General features: G+C 55.4%; 3 protein-coding genes across 5 annotated transcripts in view; 2 read left to right on the forward strand and 1 right to left on the reverse strand.

The window, feature by feature from the left end:
- Positions 1-9,363: 9,363 nt before the first annotated feature.
- The window catches only part of REPIN1 (replication initiator 1), a 31,931-nt gene continuing 14,110 nt past the window's right edge, over positions 9,364-27,184 (forward strand). For both annotated transcript variants that reach the window (XM_038559669.1, XM_038559670.1), the window contains exons 1-3: positions 9,364-9,503; positions 17,122-17,270; positions 19,944-20,186. In XM_038559669.1, coding sequence (XP_038415597.1) covers positions 17,223-17,270; positions 19,944-20,186 — 291 coding nt within the window. In that variant the 5' untranslated portion in view covers positions 9,364-9,503; positions 17,122-17,222. The remainder of the gene's footprint in view (positions 9,504-17,121; positions 17,271-19,943; positions 20,187-27,184) is intronic.
- ZBED6CL (ZBED6 C-terminal like) lies at positions 9,366-16,081 on the forward strand. The gene is made up of 2 exons (XM_038559690.1): positions 9,366-9,503; positions 11,867-16,081. Exon 2 carries the CDS (start codon positions 12,985-12,987, stop codon positions 14,716-14,718), a length of 1,734 nt encoding a protein of 577 aa, XP_038415618.1. The 5' UTR covers positions 9,366-9,503; positions 11,867-12,984; the 3' UTR covers positions 14,719-16,081.
- Positions 21,703-25,688, reverse strand: RARRES2 (retinoic acid receptor responder 2). 2 transcript variants are annotated; one of them, XM_038559693.1, is made up of 7 exons: positions 25,635-25,688; positions 25,082-25,152; positions 24,044-24,240; positions 23,704-23,808; positions 22,674-22,769; positions 22,005-22,131; positions 21,703-21,820 (listed from the first exon to the last, which is right to left on the reverse strand). In XM_038559693.1, the coding sequence occupies exons 3-6, from the start codon at positions 24,215-24,217 to the stop codon at positions 22,015-22,017; spliced, it is 492 nt and encodes a 163-aa protein (XP_038415621.1). In that variant the 5' UTR covers positions 24,218-24,240; positions 25,082-25,152; positions 25,635-25,688; the 3' UTR covers positions 21,703-21,820; positions 22,005-22,014. The 2 variants fall into 2 exon arrangements, with proteins under 2 accessions (XP_038415621.1, XP_038415620.1); XM_038559692.1 differs by lacking the exon at positions 25,635-25,688 and adding an exon at positions 25,268-25,407.

The raw sequence follows: 27,184 nt of genomic DNA on the forward strand, positions 1-27,184 counted from the left end.
TGGGCTGCTTTTCCTGGGTCCCTGCGGGTGGGGCCCCGGGCCTGGGGACGGACCCCATAAGGCTGCGTGGCATCTCTGTCCCTATGGCTATAACCTAAGTTAGGCCAGCCCCCAGGACCCCCTGCTCCCCAGCTGCCCCCACTCAGGGCCTCAGGTCTGGGATGCTGAGGATCATTGGCCTGGGCCGAGGAGGGTGGGGGGCAACATGGTTGGTTTCCCCGCTCTGTCTCCCTTCCCTGGCTTCTTAGTTTTTTTGGTGTTGGAGCTCGTCTCGGCTGCAGCTCCTCCCAGACTCTCCCAGGACTTTTGTCTGTCCTTCTGTCTGGGTCAAGGTGTTCTGGGGAGGCATCCCCTGCTCTCCAGGCCACCTCTGAGCTGCTCAGGACCAGCAGCCCCTTCCCCAGCCCAGTGACTCTCCCCTCCTCCTTCCTTCCTGCCCGCACAGCCATCCTGGGAGGACAGCAGCCGGGAGCATGGGCACTCGGAGCCCTCCCCAAATGAGGCCCACGTGCTTGGTGAGGTGGGCAGGATTTGTCAAGCAAGCACAGCTGGCCATCAGTGAGAGCGAGTTTTATTCTGTAACTACGGTCAGCAAGGGAAATCTGTGCTCTGTGCCGTCCGTGCCAAGGTGAGGGGCAGTTTAAAGGGAGATGAGGGAAGGGGGGAAGCAGGGGCTCAGGTAGGATCAGGAAAGTGAGAAATCACAAAGGGTTGGTCGGGAAGTGCCACTAGGCCAGCGGTGTCTCCCACAGAGCCTGGGACAGAGGCCTGATCCGTCCTGATTTCATTTCAGAGGAATGGGGCTCAGGTCCTTGAGGAAAACGTGACAGGATTGCAGGAGATACACACATATATGTCTCAAAGGGACAGACGAAAGAGTCGTGATGGTAATCTTAGTAAATGTGCTAAGAGGGCGGAGGGCAGAAGGTCAGGAGTCTGGTTGGGCATGGCCTAGAGCAGGGGCAGAAGGCCAGGGGTCTGTGGTCAGGCATTGTCTAGAACCGACACTAAATTCTCCTGACAGCCTAGAGCCTTTTCAGACAAGAACTCAATGGGCCCAGGCTATCCCAAGGCCCCAGCCATAGGCTATCTGAAGCCATGCTAGGTGGGTCAAGTGAGTCTCTTGGGGTGGAGTCTGGATTGAAGCATTAGGTGCTGAGATCAGTTGTTGTGTAGTTATTTTCAAGGATCTCGGGCCCACCACATGGGAGGCCCACCAATAAATGTCAGCCTCAGACAGAGACGCTTGGAGAACTTCCATTAAGCAAAAGATCCCTACATATGGCCAGTGGCAGAGAGTAGGAGAGCACTGCACCATACCCAGTGGCAGAGGCGGAAGGGAAGCAGCTTCTAGAACCACCCTGGGACCCCACAAGCCCAGAGAGCAGACCCAAAGCTGCTGAGAGGAGCTAAGCTGCACACACAGAGGGTGGCCACCAGAGGGTAGTGTTTCAACCAAGGTGCTAGACTTCCAGGGACCAGTCTATGCCCCAACTGGGGAGGCCTCCCAACTGCTGTTAGAGATCAAGGCCTTAGAACATGGCTGTTAGTCGGGGAGGGGCGGGGGGCAGTTCGGCAGAGGATACCACAGTCTGGGTGAAATCCTTCGAGGATATGTGAGGACGACAATGGCTAATGTTCACTGAGCAGTTGCTAGGTGCCAAGCAGTGCTTGGGAAAACCAAAGGGCAAAGAGCTAAGGAAACTCGCCAGTTTGGTGCTGCTCAGATGCCAGCCTTCCAGGCTCTCTTCCCCACCTCAGCACCCCTGAGACATCTGGCAGATTGCGGCCTACAGAAGGGACACCCATCAGCCCGGGTTTGGAAGAGGGAAGAGGAGTTACAGACAGAAGTGTACTATTACTGCAGGCCACAGGGTTACCGTCTTTAATGAAGACCCTAAAGTAAGACCCTTGATGAGTTTTAGTTGCTTTGAACAGAAATAGGATAGTTGGTAACAACAGGAACATGAGTAGTAGAGGTGAAATGCAGCAGGAGCGGTTGTCATCTCCATGCCTGTGTGCTAGGAAGTGACCTTTGTTTACAAAGCTGGAGGTTTCCGAGACCAAAGTCAGTTGACAGCCACCACAGTTTTCCTTCACATGTAATGGCGGAAAAGGGAAGGCAGGTGACCAAAGTCCGGGGTAACTCAGACCACTTTCTGTGTCAATGAACCTGCATAGGAATCACTCAGAACAATATGAACCCACAGCATGCTAGGACCAGGCCAGGTACAGTACAAGAGAATCTGCAGGGACGGAGTGAGGATCCGAGGCTTGTAATATGCATGCACCACGGGTGGTTCTTAGGCCTGCACAGGTCTAGGGACCAGAGTTTTGGGATCAGGATGGGATTCGGTCCACCTAATTTGAGAATTATCTGATATGCTTGAAAATGACAATTCCTGGGTCCCATTCCAAAGCCTGCTGGGACTCGAGATTTTGCATTTTATGTTATTTTTTTTTAAGGATTTTATTTATTTGACAGAGCACGAGATTGAGGAAGCAGAGCAGGGTGGGGGTGGAGGGCAGAGGGAGAAGCAAGCTCCCTGCTGAATGGGAAGTGTAGACATGGGGCTTGATCCCAGGACCCTGAGATCATGACCTAAGCTGAAGGCAGACACTTAACCCATTGAGCCACCCAGGTGGCCCAAGATTTTGCATTTTATTTTTTTTAAGACTTTATTTATTTCTTCATGAGAGACACAGAATGAGAGAGATAGAGGCAGAGACACAGGCAGAAACACAGGCAGAGGGAGAAGCAGGCTCCATGCAGGGAGACTGATGTGGGACTCAATCCCAGGTCTCCAGGATCACACCCTGGGCTGAAAGCGGGCCTAACTGCTGAGCCAGGGGATCCCTGGGTTGCTCAGTGGTTTAGCACCTGCCTTTGGCCCAGGGCGTGATCCTGGAGTCCCAGGATCAAGTCCCACATCGGGCTCCCTGCATGGAGCCTACTTCTCCCTCTGCCTGTGTCTCTGCCTCTTCTCTCTCTCTCTCTCTCTCTCTCTGGGTCTCTCATGAATAAAAATAAAATCTTAAAAAAATAAACAAGCTGCTAAGCCACCAGGGCTGCCCAAGATTTTGCATTTTAAACAAGCCTCCCAAAGGTTCTTGTGCCACCTACAACCCTCTAGACAGGGTTTCCCAACTTCAGCCCTATTGATAGTTCAGGTTGGATAATTCTTTGTTGGGGGCAAGGACACTGCCCTCCATTGGGAATGTTTAGCAGAACCCCTGACCTCTGCCCACCAAATGCCAATGTCTCCCTTCTCCCAGCCCCTGGTCGATAACCATGTATGTCTCTAGCCATTTTGAAATGGGGGCGAAGTCCTCCCCACTACTGTGTTGGGAACCACTATTCTAGAATCTCAGCCACTCATGTGACTGATGCATTTTAATCAATTTTTCAATCCGAGTCCTGCAAAAGGGGTTGGAAAGCTTGAGTGCAGCTGGCACTCACGGTGCCCTGGGAGCCTTTCCCAGTAGGACCTGGAGCTCCTGACCTGGAAACAACACCATGGGGAGAAGGAAGCACCCAAGCTTTAGGGGATTATTGGGTATCTGAGGAACCCCTAATCACAGTGCTATGCAGTCCGGCAATAAGCTAGTGGCTCATCGGAGGCCAAGTGAGCCAGGGAGCTCTGGTGTTGCATTGAGCCCATTAGAACCTTGAGCTCACCCTGCCAAGCATCTTCCCTGAAAATCATAGGTGGAATGGTTGGAATGGATATTACCAGAAACTCTCGGAACTACCGCCTTGGCTCCCTAACCTCAGGATTGAGGGTTGTGATAGCAAGGCTCGTCCCTTCATCTGAAAAGGTCAGCCTTTTCAGGCAAGGTCAGCCCTGGCAAAGACCTGGGAGACACTGGGGTGGTAAGTCTCTTCACCTGCCCATTCCGTGGCTCCCACAGCAGGAGCGCTGGACCTGGAAAGGTAACTGCAGACGCTATGACTTTGATCGGTTTTGATACCACGTGCAACAGCTGCATTCTTGGTCTGCAGGATTTGATTCAGCAAGTATATTTTCCTCCTCGCTCTTTCTGCTCAGCCTCCCAGAAGCTGCTCACCTTGCCTGAGCTGCTCAGCTTAGCATCAAGGTTGAGTGCGCACAATCAAGAACTGGGCTACCAGGGTTCAAATTCCTATCCCAACTGCTAGTTGAGTGAAAGTTAAATCTTTATGATCCTGTTTTATTGTTCAGTTGGTGTAATAATAATAGTGTCTGCCTCATAGAGATTGTGAATATGAAGCAAGAGAATAAAGTGCCTGGCTCTTTAGTAGGGGCTTTTTTTTTTTTTTTTTAGATTTTATTTATTTATTCATAAGAGACAGAGAGAGAAAGAGAGAGAGAGAGAGGCGGTGACACAGGCAGAGGGAGGAGCAGGCTCCATGCAGGGAGCCCAACATGGGACTTCCAGGATCAGGCCCTGGACCAAAGGTGGCACTAAACCACTGAGCCACTGGAGCTTGCCCAAGTGGGAGTATTAACCATGCTTTTAAAAAAGATTTGAGGGCAGCCCAGGTGGCTCAGTGGTTTAGCGCCGTCTTCAGCCCGGGGCCTGATCCTGGAGACCTGGGATCCAGTCCCATGTTGGGCTCCCTGAATGGAGCCTGCTTCTCCCTCTGCCTGCATCTCTGCCTCTCTGTGTTTCTCATGAATAAATAAAATATTTAAAAAATAAAAATAAACAAGAAGGTTTGAGAGATAAGAGAGGGAGAAGCAGGCTCCCCGCTGAGCACGGAGCCCAATGCGAGGCTCCATCCCCGGACCCTGAGATGGCGACCTGAGCGGAAGGCAGATGCTTAAGGGGCTGAGCCACCCAGGTGCCCTCCCATTGTTTCTATATACGTTACTTCCATGCCACTCTTTATTCTGCCAGGATCTCAGCTGCCTTTGCCTTTTTTTTTGTTGTTACCATCTCAGACACCATACTGATCCACTTTGTGGAAAAGGAAGCGGCAAGCACTTTCAGCACTTTGATATATACATTATGACCTGGGGATCTAGGGCCACGAAAGATGCCTGGGGCCTGTTTATGTATCTGTATTTTGTGTTTCCTGCCAAATGTCCGTGATGTAACTTACACATGCAACGTCAATGAAAACACTCAAGATTTCGGGGTGGGGGGGTGGGGTGGGTTACTAATCTAGTAAAATATAAATATTCTAAATATTCTAAAATATTCTAGTAAAAATGAAAGCATAAGAATATGCGTATTCTAAAATTCTCAGGAAAAAAATAAACATGGCAGGAAATATCCAGGAAATTGCTGAAAAACCCAGAGTACTAAGGACTCTCCCAGATACTTGGAAGCATGATAAAGTCACGATTTGCAAAGCCCCAGAAATAAAAACAATGGTGCTGGCACACAGCTCTGAGGCATGGAGAGAATCAGAAGATACAAAAGGACTCGATAAAGTGTAAAGATGTGTGTGCTCTTGTGGCAGAGGTCCTACTTTTAGCCCAAACTGGAGTTGATTTGCTTGGGGCCAGCGCAGGGGCGCTGGAAGGAGAGGAGGAGAACCGGGCCCACCCCTGGAGGATGAAGAGGTGGAACGGCCCAAGGCTAGGTCCGTCTGTCCGTCCGACTCCGTAGCCTGCGAGACATGGGCCCGGGGGGCGGGGGGCGGCGGATGCGTCCTTCTGGGCTCAGCCCAAGGAACGCGGGCTCCGTGGCCCCCCGAACAATTCCGTTCCGGGAGATGGTAGAGCGCCCTGTGGACGCGGGCGCGGATGTCCCCTGGGTCGTGGGCGACGCCTCCGCGGCGTCAGCAGGCGGCGGGGACCTGTGCCGGGAGACACTCTGACCCGCCGGGGGAACCTGCCGGGCCGGGCCGGGGACCCCAACGGGAGGGCCGTTACCGTCGGCGCGGCCCTTCCGCCTGCGCGTGCGCACCAGACGCGGGGCGTGCTCGGACACATCCCCAGGGCGCAGGGAGCCCGGGTCAGAAGGGACCTCGGAGACCGGTTAGTGGAGCGGGCCTAAGACCGCTAACCGGAGGCTGCCAGACGAGTACGGCGGAGTCCCAGGCCCCGTGAGACTGGCGCGCGACCCCCTCGCCCCGGCTCTCGGCCGCCCGCGCCTGCGCACTGGGGGCTTGCCGCGGGCCTGAGGAGCGTACCATCCGCAGGCAGGGGTGGGCGCGGGGCGCTCCCGGAAGTAGCCCTTGCGCGTCCCGGAAGCCGAGCCCCTCCCCCGGCTCCGCGGGCCGGGAAGCGCGGTGGCCGGTGGGGTGGCTGCTGGCCGCGGTGCTGCTGTGGGCTGCGGCAGGAGCCGCTCCCGGCTTCACGTGCCTGATCTCAGGGCGCCTAGGTAAGCCGGGGACGGGGCGTTGCGGTGCCGCTTCGCGGACTTGGACGCCGAGGCTGGGGGCGGGGGGTGGCGCGGGGACGGCCTGTCCCGCCCCGCCCCGCCCCGCCCCTCGGGCGGCCCGGCTGGGTCCCTCCCTGGCTGGCTGCCGCTTCCCGGGGCCCGGCGCCTGGAGCACGCGCGGTGAGGCAGCCTGAACGGAGCCGTGGTTCGTGTCCAGCACCGCTCCGTGCCAAGGACTGCCGTTGAACACTCGACGTGTTTTAGCTCACTTAAGTCCAGGACGGTGGGTGCTGTTAATCCCTGCGGTGTTGGCGATAAGGCCGGGGCCCGCTAGTGCAGTATCGGAGCTGTTGGGTGGCAGCCAGGATTTCAGCCCACGTACTCCGGCGGTGGGCTTCATGCTCTCGATCCACTATAGAAAGCAACCTCATAGAGCAGAGCAAAGAGTTCTCCTGGTGTGTGCTTTATTTTATTTTTAAAAATATTTTATTTTTATCTACTCCTGAGAGAGAGAGGCAGAGACTGGGCAGAGGGAGAAGCAGGCTTCCTGCAGGGAGCGTGATGCGGGACTCAATCCCAGGAACCCGGGGTCACGACCCGAGCCAAAGGCACACACTCAGCTGCTGAGCCACCCAGGGGTTGTTCCTCCTAGTGTGTGCTTTAAAACGGGTCTCAGGGGATCCCTGGTTGGCTCAGCGGTTTAGTGCCTGCCTTCAGCCCAGGGAGTGAACCTGGGGTCCTGGGACCGAGTCCGGCGTTGGGTTCCCTGAATGAAATCTGCTTCTCCCACTGCCTGTGTCTCTGCCTCTCTGTGTGTCTCTCATGAGTAAACAAATAAAATCTTAAAAAAAAAAATAAAAATAAATAAAACGGGTCTCATTTTATGTCACTTTTGCATAATGTGAAATCCAGTGATGCACAATAATTACTGAAAACATCTCCCCTAGGGGTTGCAAGTAGCCAAACTTGCATGTGGGTCAAAACCCAAAAATACATAGTAGTTTGCCCTACTCTCTTCCTTCCACATGTTCCTCTCCTCCCATTCTTTTCCTACCTACTTTTCCTCTCCTCACAGGTAAGTGGGTGAGGGGATGAGAAGCCTAGGACTTGAGAGCCCAGCCAGTGCTTTGAAGTCTCCTGGGGTCTGGGATGGGTGGAAAACGCAGGAACTGAGACAAGAGGGGGCCTGCCAGTTGGACTGGGCACTGAAAACTCTGAGAAGAGTGTGGTGTAGTTACTGGATGGGCTGAGCTCTGCACAAGGCTCTGGGGGAGGCAGACAGAAGAGCAATAGAAAAGTGGCTCCTTAAAAATAAATAAATAAATAAGTAAATAAATAAATAAATAAATAAATAAATAAATAAATAAATAAAAAAGAAAGAAAAGTGGCTCCTTTCCTTCTGGGCATGCACATGGGAAGAGGGCTGCTGAGAGTATTTGGAAGGAAGCCCCTGCTCCAGGTTGCCAGCATCCACCTAAGTGCAGAGGCACCTGCCCTCTTTGGCTCAGCCAGCAGGTTGCTGTTTCTGGAGACGTGTGGCTTCCCTTTGGGAATCTGTAGGCTCCAGGGCATAAATCGTCTTACTTTTTTTCCCCCACCCATCACTTCTTCTTTCCTGTATAGTTAGCCTTACATCTCTTCCCACTGCACCCCTTCTCTTATCAGAGGTGGAGCCAAGCCCTTTATCTCCTGTCCCCAAGCATGATCCTCCTTTCCCCAGCCCACCTCCAACACTGCAGATACCTACATTCCCCCGACTCCTGTTGCACGGCCCTGGGCTCCATCTCCTTCATCCTTCATCATCTACCTGTCTTGTCTGGAAAGTCCCCCCTTGGCTTTCCTACCTTCACTTTAGGTTTTTTCTGCATCCTTCTCTGCCTGTCAGTCAACCTTCAAAGTCCATTCCTTCTGTAGCCCCTTTACAACGTTGCCTGGGCCACCGCCCTCCACTCCCTTCTCCCTCTGGCCTTTTCCCTTAGTTCCCATGGAGATGTTTACTTGAGTCTGTATCTTTAGCTCTGACCTGACTCTGTCACATGCACTTCTAAAGATTTGTTGCAGAAGAACCTCAAAGCAGTATGTTCAAAAGTGAACTGCATGAGTAAATGGGATCATTAGGGAGTCCCTCTCCATAGCCTTGGTTCACCTCCACATCCGCACTCAAGCATAGTCTGCTGCCTGAATGGCTCTCCAAACTGTCCCTACCGCGCTAACCCCTCTACTGTTACCTGCTCCAGTCTTCCTCCCCTCCTGCATCCCAGCACCCTGCCTGCTTCTTGTGGCCTCGCTGTGACATTCCTGACAGCTGCCCAGTGGGTCCCCCAAGGGCCTCCCACCTTGTGGGTTAACAAGTACAAATGTACATTTGTTGTCTGTTGTGAGAAATGTCACAAGTAACTGCTTACTAATCATCAAAGTACTGGGGTTTTTGAATGGTTTTCTTTTCAAATTATACATTTTAGACTCACTTAGAGGCTCTCCGTGATGTCGGCCTCGGAGTCATCATCCTGATGGGCTTCATCGGAAGGGAAAGCCGTGGTATTGCTGTCGATGCCAGTGCTCGCACAAGATCCCAGGTCTACCCAGGGAATCCATCAGGATTTGAGGATACTGAGGCGTAGCCTAAAGTGAGTGACTCCTTCAAGACAGAATCTAAAGTCCAATGTTATAGATTCAGTTCATCCGAGGGTCAGCCTGAAGCCTGGCCTTTGTGACACACACACACCACTCGCTTTGCTCTGGTGCCATGAGCCCACTTCCAAGTTGTCTTCTTGTCCTGAATCCCTAGTGCTAGCCAGGTGGTTCCTCTCCTGTATTTGTGTCTTTAGGGCACAGCACTAGCTCATGGTGGGTATCTGATGAATTCTTGTTAACTAGTCAAGTAGGTCGAGAGTATCTGCAGAGAACAGATGCATGGATGGGACAAGGCTAACTGGAGAACAGAATAGGTTTGGTGTGGCTCTGGTTACAGTCCTAACACGCAGGTTTTTCCCTTTCCTCAGCCATCACCAGGGGGGGCAGGTCTGGTGCGGGCCTGGTGTCAGTAGCCTGCTCTGAGTTCTCAGTGGGGATGAAGCCTACAAACTGCTTCTGGAGGCCTGCCACTAGCTCTACTCTTTCACTCTGCCATTGATCGTCTCATTTCTACTCCGGGTGTCTGGTTCTTCATTCACAAGATCGGAGCTGAGGTAAGCCTGCTCTAGTTCTGACCTCACCAGGGCACTTCTGGGACCAGGACGGGGTCTCACATCTCATCAGTACCCTGGTGCAGCCCATTCACAGCACCCCTCCCGTGGGGGTCAGATATTTGTGTGGCGGCCGCTGCGCTCCTAGGCAGTGGGCCTGCGGTGATGCCTCTAGTCCTTCTGAGGCTTTCCCAACTAAAAGGGGGTCAGCATGAGCATCACTTTGCCCACCCTCCTCCATGGGCAGAGTCTTCCTGGAGCTACCGTCACTGGGCATGTCACCTTTAAAGACAGTCCTGCCGTTCGAGGTGATTCTTCTTAATGTTTAACATCACTCAGTGTCAGAATGTTCTCATTTTAAATCTTCCGGCTTGATCTGTATGTTATTTCTGGTGTGAAGAGACAAAGCCCACTTGCTTTCCGATGTGCGTGGGGGGGTGTTAGGTTACTTTTTTCTGAGTCTTCCTTTGTCCAGAGAAACACATTCTGGTGCTGGGCTTTGCCTTGCATTTCCTTTCCATGTACTTCTCTTCCGACTTCCTTGTGTCTCTTTTCTGTTTTGACTGAATCTGAATGTGACCTAGTCTCTAGGAGAACGAACAAGGGAAGGGAGTTCGGGATTGTGCTTCTCCTTGGGGTCTGAGCATCTGGGTGGGCAGCTGTCCCAGTTACAAGATTGAGGGGACTGTAGGAAGAGCAGGTGGACAAGGGGAAGCTGAAGAGAGCTCCCAGCCAGACAGGCCCGCTGTGTCAGTATGTGAGCACAGCCCCAGTTGGAGAGGGTGTATAGAATGGGAAATGGGACTCAGGCAGGAACCACAGCCAACAGCAGAGGAATGGGCAGAGGAAGAGGGATCAGACCAGAGGCTGCAAAGGAGTTGCAGGTAAGAGGATAACCAAGGACATGTGATGCCCCGGGGCCACAGGAAGATGGCATTCCCAGTGGAGGACATGGGCCGGCACCCCAGCGCTTCCAGAGAAGCCTATTGGAAGAGGCACCACAGAGGATGCTGGTGGCCTTGGCGAGAGCAGTGTCAGGGAGCAGTGGGGGTCAGAGCCAGAGGAGCAGGCTTCGGGGGGAGTGGGAGGTGAGGAAGTTTGAGCAGCCCTTCAGTAGTCTCTCTGGGACAGACAGAAGGGAGTGACAGGACACTACAGGGCTTGAGTTGCATGCATTAGGGCCTCCTGTTCTGTGCTCCTGTGCTGTGTTCCCTGATGCAAACTGACTTCTAGAAAAAGAATTTCAAGAGATCTAGCAAAGCCATTAGCTACATCACGGCCTAGTAGCCTGTGTTGTGACCTGTTCCTGGTGCCCTGCTGGGTGACAGGTAAAGCCCAGATGCACGGGATGCAGAGAGCAGGGCTGTGCTCCCTCCTGGCTTGAACTTGAGATACCTGCATCTCTTCTAGGGGGACCTACCTGACTTCTTGGCAGGGTCCGTCCCCTCCTTGGGGTCTCACAATCTGCGGGTGGTGCTCCTTCATACCTGCACATTGGCTCTAGCTTTCCGTGTTGTGAGTGTGAGTCTGTACTACATGTCTGTACCTGGAGTCCACGTGCATGCAGGGGCTTCACCTACTTTATAGCACATCTGCAATAGAGGAAAATTGCCAAGTGCCTACTAGGTTCTCGGGAAACACAGAAAGGAGAGAGAGAAACCTCAGTTTGGCCTGGATAGACGTAGAAACTGGTAATGTACAGAGGGCTGTGAGCTTCCTGTTAAAGGCTGCTCCATCCCATCTGCAAGAGTGAACGTCAACCTTCCCCAAGGACACTGTGGTCTTGAGAGTTCTGTCCTGGGGCTGGTGTCCTAGGATCTCACCAGGCCTGCACCCTCTTATCACTTCCCTCCTCCCCTCCCCACTGCTTCCCTCTGGCCTTGCCTTCCCCCGCATGGTCCCCAGAGTTGAGTAGGGCAGTGGAGAGCCACTCTTCTCATCTTACTTTACAGCCTGGGCCCAGCTGCTCATTTCCCCCAAGTTCCCAAGCATGTTGGAAGTAGAAAAAATCAGGAAGCCCCCCAAGAGGCATACACCTTCAGGATTGTTGGGGCAGGAGCCACCTGTGTGTGCTAACTCCTCCATGATCAGATCCAGGAGCCTCGGCTAGTACCCTGGCTTTGCCCGGCTCCAAGTTTCACAACAGAACTACCAGTACTTCTCACAGACGTGGCTGGGGTGCTGGGGGGCGCCTGCTGGCAACGGAGGATAACCTGGAGTTCGTTGATGCAGAAGAGAGGGCTGTCAGTGGCCACAGGAAAATCAGAGCCTCTGCCTCTCCAAAGGGGAGTGAGAGGGATCTGCTGCTACAGAGGAAGAGACCTCACTCTCTCCCCAGTTCCTCCCCGATCTCTTCACCTGACCAGGTTTTCCATGAGGAGCCGGAAGAAGGCACCCTGGGCCTCCCAGTCTATGGTGAGAAGAGAAAAGCCTGCTCCCTGGGGAGCTCTGATGTTCACCCAGCTGCCTCCCATACAAAGTGCCTGGGCAGCCCAGGGCGGAACAAGCCGAAGGGAGACTCTGGCCTCTGTAGCCTCATATCTGTGCTTGAGCAGGAAGCCCCCTGTGCAGCCCAAGAAGAAAGTGTCCAAACAGAAGGCACGGGGCCAGAGACGGGAGGGGGAGCCCACCCTGAAGAAGGCGAGAGACCTAGTACTCAGCTCCGGCCCGGCCCCCTGGCCTGCCAGCACCACTCCAGGCAGTCAGTCCAGACCAGTCAGAGGTGGGCCAGCCGAGCAAGAGCAAGAAGGTAAAGCAGGCTGACATCCTCATAGCCCATCTGGCCAGTGAGGTGAGATGCCTCAAGAAGTGGAAGAGGCATTTGCTTGCTCCTGTGGGGGAGACGTCATCCCTGGTGAGCCTCCAGAAGCCACCCTGCCTGAAGAAGCTGATCAGAACTCCCAGGCATTCCCCTGGCTCTCTGGAAATCAGTCACAAGCCCCTGTCCGATATCAGACGGTTCTTTACCTTTGACTGCAAAAATGTCTGCAATGTCACCTGTATTCTGTGTCACGCCAGCATCAGACAGGGGAAATTTAAGGGGCATCTCCAGACCTCAGGCCTGGTCCATCACCTGGTGAGCAAGCATGGGCTGGAGAGAGAGAGAAGGCCGGCTGTGGCCAGCCCGGGGGAGAAGGGAGAGCTGGAGGAGAGAAAGCACAAGGGCCTGCCTGCAAGCCCTGCTAGCTTGGCCCCTGAGGGGCTCCCATCCCCAAGACACTGCCTGGACACCTCAGCCTCGGAAGACAGTGGCAGGGTGCCGGGCCCAGGCAGGCCTGAGCAGCTCTTCCTGGCTCTGCCACCCTTGTCCCCTTCCATCAATGATGAACCTGTCGTTGTACCCCTGGCAGTTGGGGAGGGCCGGGGTGGCACTGACATCACTGGCCAGCCCCAAGCACAGGCCTGGAATCATAGCATTGCACAGTTGCTCTGTAGCCTCACATTGCCATTCTCCTTTACTTCCTCCCTGCCTTTCAGAAGATTCATGGCCCAGGTAGACCCCTGCTACCAAGTGCCGCCTCCAGCCTTCTTCTTTGAGAAAGCCTTGCCTCTACTCCACGAGGCGGTCAGTGAACAGGTGTGTCGGGAGATGCAGTGGGCCAAGGGCAGCTGTGTCCACCTTACCGTGTCCACTGCTGCCCCAGATGCAGTTGTGGATTATGTGGCCATCACTGCCCACTGGGGTGCAATACTGCCGGGCAGTCGGCAGGTGGCATCGGAGAGCCCACGAAAGCAAGCAGTGCTCTTGGTTCGAGGCCTGGCCCAGGACAGCAGCCTGGAGGAGAGGCAGCAGGCGCTGCAGGAGCAGGTCCGTCTGTGGCTCAGCCGCAGCACCCTGCGACCAGGCTTCCTGGTATCGGGCAGCTGCGCCAGCCTGGAGCAGGCAGTGAGGATGGAGGGCTACACCCACATCCCGTGCTTTGCCCACTGCCTCGACTCCCTGGTGAGAAACTTCCTGTGTCACCATCAAAGCATCCAGACCATCCTGGGTACGGTCAGGGCCATCTGCAGCCATTTCCAAGGCTCCTCAGGGGCCCGGCAGCTCCTCAGCCAGCTGCAGCAGCAGTGTGGCCTCCCAGCCCACCAGCCCTTTTGGGAGCTCTCAGACCACTGGGTTTCTGCCTACCGCTTGATGGAGTGGCTGGTGGAGCATCGGCGGCCACTGCAGGAGTATGAGGAGAAATACCAGCTGGGCAAGGCCGGGACGACCCTGTCGGCTACCTTCTGGAGCCTGATGAACAGTCTGGTCATGCTCCTGCAGCCCTTCCACATGGTGGTCCAGGAGGCGAGCACTGCATGGGCTACTCTAAGCCAGGTGCTGCCCCAGCTACGCTACCTGCATATCATCCTGGAGCAGATCCACGAGCACTTTAAGGAGCAGGGTGGTTCAGAGGTGAGCGCAGCCATCAGGCTGGCCAAGGGCTTGGCCCTGCAGGTCTCCACAGACTGCCAACTCAATGAGCTCTTCCACCGGAAGGAGTTTGTGCTGGCGACCCTGCTTGACCCCCGCTTCAAGGGCAAGATTGAGGCCATCCTGCCCATGGGGGCTGACATTGACCATTGGAAGCAAGTTCTCGTGTACAAGGTGAAGGAGATCATGGTGTCCGACTGCTCCTTGCCTCCCTCCCCTTCCCCGCACAGCCCCAAGACCATGTGTATGGGCGCCACCATGAGCAGCAGGATGGTCAAGGGCCTTGGGGCTGAGGGGAAGGATGGGACAGAGCCGGGGTGGTGCAGAGGCAGCTCCAGATCTCTGCTGCTGGGCCAGAGGGAGCGGAGCTTGCTGGAGCAGCTGGAAAGTGCGGGGCTGCTGGCGTCTGAGAGAAGTGGAGCTTCGCTTTCTACCAAGAGCCACCTGGCCAGCATCATTGTCAAGAAGTATCTACGCGATAACGAGACGATTGGTGCACAAGAGGACCCGCTGGTTTACTGGGAGAAGAGGCAGGAGGTCTGGCCAGTTCTGGCAACACTGGCTACTGTCTATTTGTCCTGTCCCCCGACAGGGGCCTTCTGTGAAAGTGTCTATACGTCTCTGGATAGCCCTGCCATCCTGGAACACAGCACCCCTCTCCCAGTGGAGACCGTGGAGCGTCTCCTCTTCCTGAAGACCAACTTGGAGAATTTCCCCAACTACACCATCCCTTCCCTCCTCTTCCTCAGTGGGGACCTGGCTGAGGGGGAGCAGACCAGCACGGCAGACCTCCAACAGACTCCCTGAACATCTGCCTGTGGACACACCACCTGGGCTCAGGGGCGAGCAGAATGTGCACCCTAGGGTGTTGGATGGGGCTGCCCAGAGTCCTAAACCTCTTTGGAAGGAATAGGGACAATTTCTCAATCCTTGACAGATTGCCTTCTCCCAGGAGATACCGTTTTCCATCCATCCATTGTTTTATTTCTTTCTAGTGGTTTATGCATAGAAAAGATCGAGTCAAAAAAAAAAACAAAGATCCAAGTGACTATGAGTTGTGCTGCACAGTTCTATAAACTGCAGTGTTGGTGGCTAGTAAGGGCCCTCCATGCAACTTGTCTGTGCATGTCCAGGGATACATGCCCTTAAGAGCCCTGCTTTCTCAAAAAGCGACTGAGGACAAGGAGAGGCATGGGCACTGGCAAATGGGAAATACATTCAGCCAGCTAGAGCCTGGAAAGCTGTGGAAGCTTTTTCCCAAGTTGCTTTCACTGTAGAAAAAAGAAGCCCTGAGTTAGGGTGGCCATGTTAAGAAAGAAGTATGCACACACACACATAACAGTTTTCTTGGGGGTCTGTGCTTTGTTGTGGATCCCAGAGTGGCCAGAGAACCCTAGCTGATGGGACTGCCCAGCCAGTGAGGAGGTGTGGATTGAGGACAACTGATGTACCCAGTCCTCAACCTTCTTATCCATGGTTTGTTTCAAGACTCCTGGAGATCCTGGGGTTTCTTTCTACAGTGAAAACAGTCTCTCCAAAAGAGCTTCATGGCCTACCCAGCTTTAGGAAGCTGCCTGTACCTCTCCTTCTGCCTGGTCACTTGTAAAGTGCAGGTCCCCTACCTGGAAGCAAGAAAGGCTGTCCATCAGACCCACTGGTGCCTTCCTTCTGGGCAGGGTGCAAGAGCTGAGTGTGTGAGCCCCAGGAGCCGGTGTATCAGGTGAAAAAAGAAGGCAAAGGAGAGGCCGGAGGACCGGGGCAGGTCTGTCACCCTGCACATGACTCTGCACAAGCCCAGCTCTCCTGAGGTGCTCAGGAGCTGGAAGGGTGGCTCTGAGAGGGAAGGTAGGTAGGCAGAGGTGGGGCAAGGCACTCAAGGTCTAACTTGAGACTGGGCCCTGGCTGTGGGAGTGAGCCTGAGATACCTGTCCCCCTGCCTCCCTTGGAAGGGTTAGCAGTCATGTGTCGCTATAGGATTTTTGGAAATTATTGAAAATGTAAGGAAGCAGGAAAAACTACCCATCATCTTTCACTCAGGCAGCCTTGTTAATACTTGGGACATATGTCTTTCTCTTTTTTTAACCTCGGGATCATAGCCTTTGTCCTGTTTAGTATGTAGTATTTTCATAATTGCATCTTCTTTCTTAAATAAAGGTTTGTGAAGATCACACTTAATGGTTGGAGTAGCATGATTTCAAGTCTGGCCTCCATATTGCTTAGATCACATCCCCCCCCCCCCCCAACCTCCCCAGCCATTATAGGCTCCCTGGTGATGGGAGGCGAGGCTCCTAGGGAGAGGAGCCCAGGCTATGACTGTACCTCTTAGCACCTCCAACTCTAACTCAAGTGCAGTTGGGTGGTAAGGTCAGAGCATGGCCCCAAGCCTCTCCCTGCTGCTTTTCCTTGACATATATGTGTGGCTCTTAGACACTTGGGTATCCCAGACCTCCCTCCCAAATTCTGACTCAGTAGGTAGGGTGAGAGGCAGGAATTTGGGGTGCCCCCAAGTCACCCTGTGTGAGGGAGATGTTGCTCTGCACTGCTTTTCCCTAAGCTGTTCTTGCTGCTCGGTGTCACTGAACTGGCTCTCCAGCATTGGCAGGCCAGGAGGCATAGGCAGCAGCGTTGGGAGCATGTGGGAGTGGGGGGAGTAGAGGAATGTGGCAGAGAAGCCTGCTGGTCCCAAGGAGTGGCTCTGGGAGGGTGGGTGGATGCAGTTTTGTCCCTCAGGAGACATTTGTCAGTGTTTGGAGACATTTGTCACAGCTTGATGGTGGGATTGCTACTATCCTCTTGTGGGTGGCAAACAGGGATGCTGGTAAGTGTCCAACGTCCAGGATAACCTCCAGGACAAAGACTTCTCCACCCTCCAGTGGCAGAGGTGCTGAGGTAAAGAACCCTGATCTTCATTGTGGATGGGGGCGGGGGGTGGGGAATGGGCCGGCAGAAGGATCTCCAGGGTCCCTGGAGCAGCCAAGTGACTGTTCACTGAGGCTGCTCTGCGTTAACCATTTCTTCTGAAGACAGAGCTCCCGCCTGCTCTGGCTGGCTCATGGGCCTTATTTTCTGGCCCACTTACTAGGTAGGTAAACTGAGATTCAGCAAAGGTAGTCCTGAACAAGGGAAGACAGGCCTCCTGTAGGAAAGCCAGGTGTCGACTGTGCTGAGTGTCGTCATAGTCTCATCTACGTAACCAAGCCCCATTTACAGATACACGTTGGACCAGGAGCTTCTGAGCACTACTTCCCACAGCAGGACCAGGATAGGAGGACTGGTTCTTTATTGAGGAACATGGAAGCACTTGGGTGTGGATGAACCATTCCATCGTGTGGGGCCTGTCCTGTGCTGCTGGCTTGAGTGTGAGTCAGGTTCACACTGATGGGGAGGGCACTTGGTCGAGCCCACACCCTCCTGGTTGAGGTGTGCAGATTTTGGGTAAGATAGGCCCGGGAGCAGAGCAGAGTTTCATCCCCTGGAGAATTAGAGTTCTACCTTGGTGACTATGCAGTACTGGCACTGGCGAGGGTATGGGGCCCAGGGTGGGAGGTGGAGGGCCGGAAGGCCATATCACCTGCCAGGCAGGGCTTTGGGGCATGGAATTCCCGGTTTCCGGGGAATGTGTTCTTTGCTCCTGTTTCCTCTTCTGCAAAAAGTGTTCCTCCCAGCTTTGTTGTGGGGAGTACATGCAGTTCCCTCCCTCCCCCCACCCCCTTCTGGTCCCCTCGTCCTTTCCTGCCCCGTCCCTCCAGATGTCATTGAGGTCACTGAACTGGTTCCTCAGGGCATCACTCCCTAACCCATCACGCTGGGCTGTGGCTGGTGCTGCTCCACCCAGTGGCCTCCTCTCTGAGTCCAGTGGGCCTTTTAACACAGTGTCCCTTCCGTGTCCTTGTACGCCTGCCACTGGCTGCTCATCAGTGCCCTCCATTCAGCCTCATAAATGCTGGTGTTCTCTTGACTGCAGCCCATAACTGCGCCTTTTCACTGGACGCCAGGGCCTCCTGACCACTTTCACCCCCAAAATAGTGTGTGGCTAGGGAGCTGGGGAAGCTCTGCATCATCCTGGAGGGAAGCCTGCAAATACTTAAAGAGGTCTGTGTCCGCCCAAAGGCTGGCCCATGAGCCACACCTTCCCACTGGGTACCTCTGCAAATGACGCTTGAATCCCTTCAGCCTAGAGCCTCAACTGCCTCCTAAGCCCGATGCACATGGTCACCTCAAACTGGAAGTCTTCTTGACCCCCAGCTTGTCCTGTGTGTCCCATGTTGAGAAGGGAGCCCCTGCATCCAGTAACGTCCTAGCTAGATCCTTGGTAGTCTTTCTAGGCTCTGTCCTCTGCAGCGCTTACTACCTTCGTGAAGCCCATGTCTCCCTAGTGCTTTGTGGCAGGCTTCTGGTGCCTGGTGCTCCTCTTGCACCCTTCACCCCTGTGGGCAGCACTTTTAACCAGATGCAAAGTTGACTGTGTCTCTCTCTCCCTTACAATCCCTGGTAGATCCTGCTTGAAGAGTGACCCCGACTCAGTGGGTGCCTTGAATCGCTTCTGGAAAGAAATGAAACAGAAATGAAGGGGTATTGCAGACTAGAGGGTTGCTAGGTAAAGGCATGAGGACCCACTTCTCAGAGGTGGGGAGAGAGGCAAGGGGGAGGGGGAGGAACCCTAGGCCTGGTTTCCTTGGAGAGGGAAATAGAAAGTGATGTGGATTATGTAAACGCAGACTTGGGACTCTGGGGTACTCTGGATCCCAGTTTTTATAAACAGCAGGAGTGAATAGTCCCATGGTACTTCACAGGCGTCACTCTGCCTGGTCTGGGCCTGGCTAGAGTCTGCAGGGTTGGGAGGCTGCCACTTGGAGCAGAGGTCCCTTCTTGTTTTCCTCTCTGCTGCAACCTTGACCCCTCCGTGGGCGGCATTGCCAGTATTCTTCCCTCAGGCCTCCCCCTTCCACTCGTCTCGCACTGGCACCTGGCCTTATGCCGGCCCACATCCCCTGGTGCCTGGAAAGGCCCGCCTTCCCCTGCCTTTTTGGAACTGAGGTGCTAGCCAGGTCCTTCCCTCCAGCATGGCTTCTTTGCCTGGCCTTCTGCCCCACTTGCCTTCTCTGGCTAACCCTCATCCACGCTGCATGGCATACAGGGATTAATCCCCTTCTACTGGGGATCCCTGGGTGGCTCAGCAGTTTAGCACCTGCCTTCGGCCCAGGGCATGATCCTGGGGTCCCGGGATCAAGTCCTGCATCGGGCTCCCTGCATGGAGCCTGCTTCTGCCTGTGTCTCTGCCTCTCTCTGTGTCTCTCATGAATAAATAAATAAAACCTTTTTTAAAAACTTAAAAATGCCCTTCTACGGACTCCAGAGTGAAGAGCTAGTTGGGGGAGCCGTGGGTGGTGGAGCTGTGGGCAGGTGACCGTGGCCTCAGGGCTGCCAATGCCACTCCAGTGGCCTGAGCTGAGCCTCCAGGCCCCATGGTCACAAGCAGGGGTTACAGTGGACCCACACAATCTGGAAACCATTTTGAATTTGTTGCTAATGTTTAAAAAAAAAAACAAAAACACTGAGTCACGAACATTTTTGGGAGAACGAAGTAAGGCCCAGTGTGCTGTCATTTGTGGCTGCATATGGAAGGGAACAGAAGAGATGGTGGTGACCTGTTAGCTATTCAAGAATTAATTGGAATGGCTAAAAAGAAACACCTCAAAATTATGAAGGATGGATCGTGAGCAGTTTCCGACAAAGGAAAGTGAAGAGATTTTGTCTCCAGGTACAGATATGGAAAATGGGAATTCGGTCACATGGCACCTGAATTCCATCTGGTATAGCCATAACTGCTGGAGCAGTGTCGGGGCCCCTGTAGGTGCGGGCCTGAGCCTGGCCCACCTCCCTCAGGGGGCTCTGTGTCTTCGGGTCTGGCTGGGCTGGCTGGATCTCTGTCACCGTGGAAGAGACCGGGCAGTGCCTCATGCTGCCATTAGGTCAGAAAGTGCCCAGGATATCCAGAGAGGCCCACTCACTGTGTGATTCTCTCTCTGTAGGAACCTGTCAGCCCTCAAGGAGGGCTGTTGCAAACGGGCCTCTGGCACTGGCCCAGACACAATCGATGGTGCCTTTTTCGGGGTGAGCAGTCCCCCGACCCCCAGTGGTGGCCGCGTCCCTGTGCCAGGACCACCGGGGCCCAGGCCTCCCAGACTGCCTTCATCAGATGGAGCCCCAGGGTGAGAAGCCGGGAGAGGCGGACGGGGTGTGCATCACGCCCCAGCTGCTCAAGTCTCGCTCGGGTGAGTTCGCCCTGGAGTCCATCCTGCTGCTGAAGCTTCGGGGTCTGGGGCTGGTGGACCTGGGCTGCCTGGGGGAGTGCCTGGGGCTCGAGTGGCTGGACCTGTCCAGCAACGCGCTCACCCAACTAGGCCCGCTGGCGGCCCTGCGCCAGCTTGTGGTGCTCAACGTAGCCAACAATCGGCTGACGGGGCTGGAGCCGCTGGCCGCCTGCGAAAACCTGCAGAGTCTCAATGCCGCGGGCAACCTGCTAGCCACCCCTGATCAGCTGCAGTGTCTGGCTGGCCTGAGGGGCCTGGAGTACCTGCGGCTCCGTGACCCGTTGGCCCGGCTCAGCAACCCATTGTGCACCAGTCCCTCCTACTGGGCTGCGGTCCGGGAGCTGCTTCCTGGCCTGAAGGTTATCGATGGTGAGCGCGTGACTGGGCGTGGCAGTGAGTTCTACCAGCTGTGTCGGGACCTGGACAGCTCCCTGCGCCCTGGCTCCAGCCTTGGCCCCCGGGCCGCTGAGGCCCAGCCCTGGGTAGAGCCAGGGTACTGGGAGTCATGGCCCACCCGGAGCAACTCCATCCTGGAGGAGGCCTGCCGGCAGTTCCAGGACACCCTGCAGGAATGCCACGACCTGGACCGCCAGGCCAACGACAGCCTGGCCAAGGCTGAGCAAGCACTCAGCCCTGCGGGCACTGCCTCATCATCCTTTGTGTTTTGAGTGTGCCCGTGGCCAGTGACAGCTGGGCAACTGGCCCTGGGATGGGTACACAGCAGCCTGGCTGCCTGTATCTGCGCGCCCGCTTTGGTGCGTGTCATCACAGTTTCATCACTCTGGCCACTGGGCTTGCAAATCAAGCTCTTTGCTTATCCGTGTTCCTGAGAGCAGCCCCCTCCCTCACACCCCTCCCTCATACCAAGGACACACCTGCCCAGCTGTCTCCAGGAGGTGTAAGGGCCCTCTTCAGGCCGGTGGCAGGGTGTGAGGGCCTCCTGCCTCCTACTCTGCGAACCTGGAGAGGAGGCCCTGTGTGGAGCCATGCCCACAGCAGCTGCCACCCCTGGCTGCTCAGGTCTGAGGCTTTAGTGGAAGAGCGCTGCATCTTCCCAGGGCTGAAGGTGAGAAAGGCAGGGAGGGTGTGTGTGTCGCCCCAGCCAGTCCTGGGAGAGGAGGGGCCAGAGCCTGGAAGCTGTGGTCACCCACCTTCCAGAGTTGCCTATCCACATGACCCTCTGCTAGGTGCTCCCGTCCCATGTCACACAGAGCCCTCACTGCCCGTTCTCACCCACCTGATCCCTATTAAATCTTCCTGTTCTAAGCATCACTGCCTGTCCATTTTTGTGGGTGACCTTTGTTTTCCCAAGCACGAGCGCCTGAAGGCAAGACGATGTCCCTGGGGCCCTGTTCTCTCCTGTTTTCTGAGCATTGGACAGGAAGTCTCCTGCTCCCCCTGGGGCTCTGCTCCTCTTGGAGCACCCTAATCCCACAGTTGAGCTTAGGGGAAGGAGGGCATGCAAGAGGAGAGAACATCTGGGAGAGCACTTTTATTAGCTCGGGGATGATGGGATTGTCCTCCCTGAGCTCAGGGACAGGCGGGGGTCCTTTGCTGGTTACCTCCTGCAGCTGTCCGGGAAGCGGGACCCAACTCTAGAGGAAAGGAAAAGGAAACCTGAGATTGGATGTGAGGGAGGGTGTTGGGGTCAAGTCAAGCTCTCTTCCCTTCCCCAGCCTCCCTTGGCCCCACACCAGCCGAGCTTCTAGCCCAGAACTCACAAGCTCTGTCTCAGCTCCGTGGTGACCTCCCCTGTCCGGGGCACCTACCAGCACCTACCTGTGGGGCCTCAGCTGGGAGGCGGGGCCTTGAAGAAGGCAAATTGTCCTGGGAAGTAGTAACTGTGGGGGTCCTCGCCTGTGCGCTCCACCCTGCTGCACTGAGCCTCCTGGTGCTCCTCAGGCTCCTGCCAGTGCAGGCAGCTGCTCAGGCCAAGGGACAAACAGTGCCCGGGGAGAGTGTCCCCGTGGAGGGTGCTCCCCGGAGAGGGGTGACTGCACATCCCTTAGGGAAGAGTGGGGCCAGGCCCAGAGCCCCTCCTTGCCCCTCACAGCTTCCTCACCCCTTACCTCCTCCCCTCACCTCCACTCTTTTCTCATACCCCCTTGCCCCTCCTCATCCCCTCCTTGCTCCTCACCCTCCACACACCTCAGTCCATGCCTCTGCCTTTTTTTGTCTGTTTGAAGATTTTATTTATTTATTCATGAGAGAGACAGAGAAAGAGGCAGAGACACAGGCAGAGGGAGAAGCAGGCTCCCTGCAGGGAGCCCGACTTGGGACTTGATCCCGGGTCTCCAGGATCATGCCCTGGGCTGAAGGCAGGCGCGAAACCGCTGAGCCACCCGGGCTCTCCCATGCCTCTCCCTCTTATCTCTCCCACAGGCCCAGCTTCTCCACCTTCCCAGCCTCTTCCCCAGCCTCCCCACCTCTTCCTCTGCCCACTCTTACCTGGTGAACCTGTGTGTGGATGGGGCAGTGGACCATCCGGCCTAGAACTTTATCTGCAGAGTTCAGCTTGATGCAGGCCAGGCATTTCCGCTTCCTCTGAGGGAGGGGAACGTGGGGCCGGGACAGGAAAGAGGTCAGGGCAGGCATGCAGCCCCCCCTCCAATCAGGGTAGAAGCTGGGGGTGCTGCCTGCAGTGGGGAGCAGCCCCCCTGGCAGGCCCTAGAGCAGAGGGGCAGGGGTCCTGGGGCCAGCTGGCTTCTGGTGCAGCCCACCTGGGGCCTGGGAGATTTCAGACGTCAGAGCACCCTATGGTTTTCAAACTATGGACCGTGTGTGTGTGTGTGTGTGTGTGTGTGTGTGTGTGTGTGTGTGTACGCGCGCGCGCAGATCTCCTTCCCCAGATGGGTTCTCCCCACCTGACTTTCACTGGGGCCATTCTGATGAACTGTTCTCAAAAGGTTTGACGTGAACACAGGGGTCCTGACATAAAAGTGTGGAAAATCACTGATACAATCCAGTCCCTCCCTTAACGGATGGAGGGAACAGGCCTTCAAAGAACCTACTGAGTCACAGGCTGGGGCTCGGAACAGCTGGGACATGGGGACTCCCCTGTAGCAGTGGTTATGCCCCCAGGGGGGCTGAATGCAGTCAAGCGCTGCATGAATCAGCCCAGGCTGGGCTGTCTCTATTTGGAGACTCAGAAAGTGGAGAATTCACGCGGCCTGGGCTGGGGGCCAGCTGAACCCCATGCCCGGGGCTTCTTTCACCAGTGGCCTGACGCCTGAGAGAGGAGCCCCGGGGGGAGGAGGACAGGAGGACAACATCAGATCCCCAGTCTCAGACTGAGCCTCTAGAAGTGGGACCACTGCTCCACCCTCAGGGCTTCTTGCTGGATCTCTCCACCTAAACCAAAATTACCAACCCTCATACTGAGCAAATGCCCCATCTCTCTCTCTTTCTCTTTCTCTCTCTCTCTCTCTCTCTCTCACACACACACACACACACACACACACCCTCGGTCTTCACTCACCCCATTGGGTTTGATTTTGCAGTTGGCTTTTTTCCAGTCCTTCTTCCGGCAGCTCGTCTGCTGGAGTTTAAATTCCAGCCTCACGAAGGTCCCTGCAGGGAAGGGCTGCCCACAGAGAAAGCCAGCAGCTGGCTGAGCATGCAGATCAATTCCTGGATGGGCCGGGTCCCTCCTCCCCCATCCCCCGCTCCTCCCCAAACAGCACATCTGAGAGGGTGGCTGGGGTGTCGGCCTCTCCCTGGAGAACTGGGTGCTTGTCGAGCCCAAGCACGTTTCCACCTGCTTCCTGGGAGCGCACCTGTGGCCTCAACCCCTCCCCTCCCCAGGCCACGCCACTAACCGTGTCCTCGGCTTTGTCCACACTGGTCTCCTTGAAGGCCCACTGAACGGGCGGGTGCTTATGAAATTCTTCCAGGGCCACCTGCAGGCCCCGCTGCTGTGCTGCGGTGAGCTCAGCCCTGCCCAGACCCACCGCGCCCAGCCACAGGGCCAGAGGGATCAGCAGCTGCCACATGGCCTCACTTGGTCGTCGTGGCCCTGCAGAGAGTGCTTAGTCCTCAGCCCTTCATGCCAGCCGCCGAGCTGCCCGCTCCCTGGCCCTGCCGCGGGGCTAGCGCAGGGGGGGCTGCCTGACCCACTCTGGGCCCAGGTTGGAGGGGCGGGAAGTGGCCCTTTTGTCGAGAGAGCCCTGGTATTCCCCTGGTCCCCTGCTCCTCCACCCTGCCCCCCACCAGTCTGGGGCCAGCCCAGCCCTGGTTGGGCCTAGTCCTGGGAAGGTGCTGAGCTGGTTTTTGTCCTCAGGCCAGCAGCGTGGGAAGCCCCCCCGCCCCCGCCCCCCCCCCCCCCCCCGTCTACTCCCACCCTCCCCCTTTCCCCTTCCCACTTTCCTGGCCCATTCCTTCTCCCCCGCTGCGGGGTCTCTGGTCCCCTGTCTGCCCGCTGCCCTCAGAGCTCCTCTCGGCTCCCCCATCTCAGCCTCTGGGGTCTGCTGGCTCGCTCCCAGTCCCCTGGAACCCTGGCCCCCGCACTCCCTCAGTCCCCCAAGGCTAATTCAAGGGGGAGGGGCAGGATATAGAATGGAGGCCAGCTGGAGGCCAAATATTTCTGGGAGGACGTAAACACAGGGGAGGGGCCCAGAGTAGGGTGGGAATCGGGAGGGTGCTTAACCCTCCCTGTGCTGGGGCTGCCCAGGACCACCAGCCTCCGGCCCTACCCCTGGCCCCACACCCTGGGGTCTCACCTCAGCCCCACCAGGGCTTTCTTCAGGGAGACCCCCTCCTCCTTAACTTCTTTTCTGGGTCTTCCCTGCCACTCCTCTCCCAGCCCTTCTGATCTGCCCCCTAATGCATGACTAGGGTTGCCTGAGGCATGGACTTACCGCTCGAACTCTGTGTGTTCCGGTGGCCTGAGAACAAGAAAGCTACAGATGTGGAGACGGAGGTCCTCTCGCTGAAAGATACCAGGTGTTGCCTTACAACCGGTTGACAGATCTCACCCCTGGAGCTGCTCCTTTGGCCCGTCTCCTTCCATCCAGCTGTCCCCCTGGCCCACTCTCCCCCCTCACCTCTTCTATGCCTCAGGGTCTCTGCTGCCCTTCTCCTGGATGACTCGACATCAGGCTGTTAGCCTCTTCCTGCCCCCCCTTCCTCTGGTCGGCCCCCATCTCCTCCCACTCCCACCCCCTAGGCCCCTCCAGCTTCCAGCCCGCCCAAGGCTCCTCCCCACCCCGTTAGGACCGGCCTCCTGGCAGCCTTCCGAGACCTTCCTCCCATCTACCGGCAGGCCTCTCTGCTGAGATCTTGCCACCAGACCTTGACCCCAACTCTGGCCAAACCACCCTCCCCTCCCCCTGGCCCAGGAGCCCAAGCATTTGGTGGTCTTGCCCCAGCCTCTCCTCCATAGGATATGGGGCTACCCTCCCCACTCCCTACCCACTGTCCTGCCTCTGTAGGGCTGCCCTCTTCTTTGGCCCCAACTGGGTGACCAGTTCCCAGCATCCTCAGACACACATTTCAGGAAATTCTTCCCAGAAATACAGCCATCTTCAAACCCAATGAGACCTTGAGGAGTCATTTGACCCCTCCTCCTGCCTCCCAAGCCCTAGAACCACACGGAGAAGGAAGGCATCTCTGTTAGAGATGAGTCTCGTGTTCAGCAACTTCTATAGGCAGCAAACATGTTCAGTCTTGATCCTGCACATCCCATCCTTAGTGGTGATAGATTCAGGGGTCTCGTGTGGGGCTTGGGGAGCCTGCAGGCGCAGCAGAATGGTACGATGGAATTCATAAGGCTAGTGTGGACTGGGAGGAAAATTGTCCAAACATTGCTCAACTCTCATGCATCCTAAGCAAATAGGAACAAGCTCCGCGACTCGGTGGGTCAGGAACCAGTCCTGCCATTTCTCTGGCTCAACCTATGCTAATTGCCCAAAACAGGGTCTTGTTTACCTTCCCAAATCCCTAGAACTTCTGCTTCCTTCTCTGCAAGGTGGGGATCAGAATCTCCATGCTAAGGGCTTGTTGTGAGGTTTAAATGAGGACCTTCGTGGAAAGTGACTGTTGGCACAGGATTTGGGGCAGATTTCCTCCTCTTCCCTATTCACCTCTGCCATGGATCTGCACAGGGAGCTGACAGCTTCCTCTTCAATGTGCTCTGGGGGCACCAGCAAGACCCTTGACTTGAGTTACCTCAGGCGGTTACCATGGTTCCTTCCCTGCCGTCATGTAGAACGCGTCATGTGTCTTGTCCACGGCTATCTCCTCTTCCATCTTCTTTCTCCTTGTGAATTTATACCTTTTTACTCATTTACCATTGTTTTGATGGAGTTTTGGGAGGGAGTAGGGATAAACATGTGTGATCCACCATGTTTAAATCAGAGTCTGTGAGTTATTAAAGAAGAAAATCACTACATATATAAATACATACACACACACACATATATATATCACTACTATAAATATATAATTGTGTTCCCCTAAAATTCATATGTTGAAGTCATAACCCCAAGTACCTCCAGAATGTGACTGTATTTGGAGATTTGGACTTTAAAGAGGTAATTAAGATAAAATGAGGTCAGAAGGTAGGGGAGAGGACCAATCCAATATGACTAGTGTCCTTATGAGAAGAGATTAGGACTTAGAAGGAGGACCATGTGAAGACACAGGGAAAAGACACCCACCTACAAGCCAAGGAGAGGAGCTTCAGAAGAACAAACCCTGCCAGCACCTTGATCTTGGACTTTTGGCCTCAAGAATTGGGAGAATAAGTTTCTATTGTTTAAACAACCCAGTGTATGGACAGTCCTAGCACACACACACACACACACACACACACAGGAAATCCTTGTCTAAGACTTGGTACTATGTGCCCAACCTGATTATTAGAAAAGTCAAGTTTTTGTCTATGTGGCACAATAATCAGGTGCTTTGTGATCAAAAGAATGAAAATAAAATGGCTAATACCAAGCTGGAAAAAATCAAAA

The sequence above is a fragment of the Canis lupus genome, chromosome 16 (genome assembly GCF_011100685.1).
Source record: "Canis lupus familiaris isolate Mischka breed German Shepherd chromosome 16, alternate assembly UU_Cfam_GSD_1.0, whole genome shotgun sequence".
In the NCBI taxonomy this organism is placed as follows: Eukaryota; Metazoa; Chordata; class Mammalia; order Carnivora; family Canidae; genus Canis; species Canis lupus.

Excerpts from the sequence above, each read along its gene's own strand:
- ZBED6CL (XM_038559690.1), top strand. The coding sequence starts at position 12,985 with ATGGCCCAGGTAGACCCCTGCTACCAAGTGCCGCCTCCAGCCTTCTTC.
- RARRES2 (XM_038559693.1), bottom strand. The coding sequence starts at position 24,217 with ATGTGGCAGCTGCTGATCCCTCTGGCCCTGTGGCTGGGCGCGGTGGGT. Across the intron at positions 23,809-24,043 it reads TGGACAAAGCCGAGGACACG|CCCTTCCCTGCAGGGACCTT; the intron begins GTTAGTGGCGTG and ends CTCTGTGGGCAG. Across the intron at positions 22,132-22,673 it reads TCCACACACAGGTTCACCAG|GAGCCTGAGGAGCACCAGGA; the intron begins GTAAGAGTGGGC and ends CTGCACTGGCAG.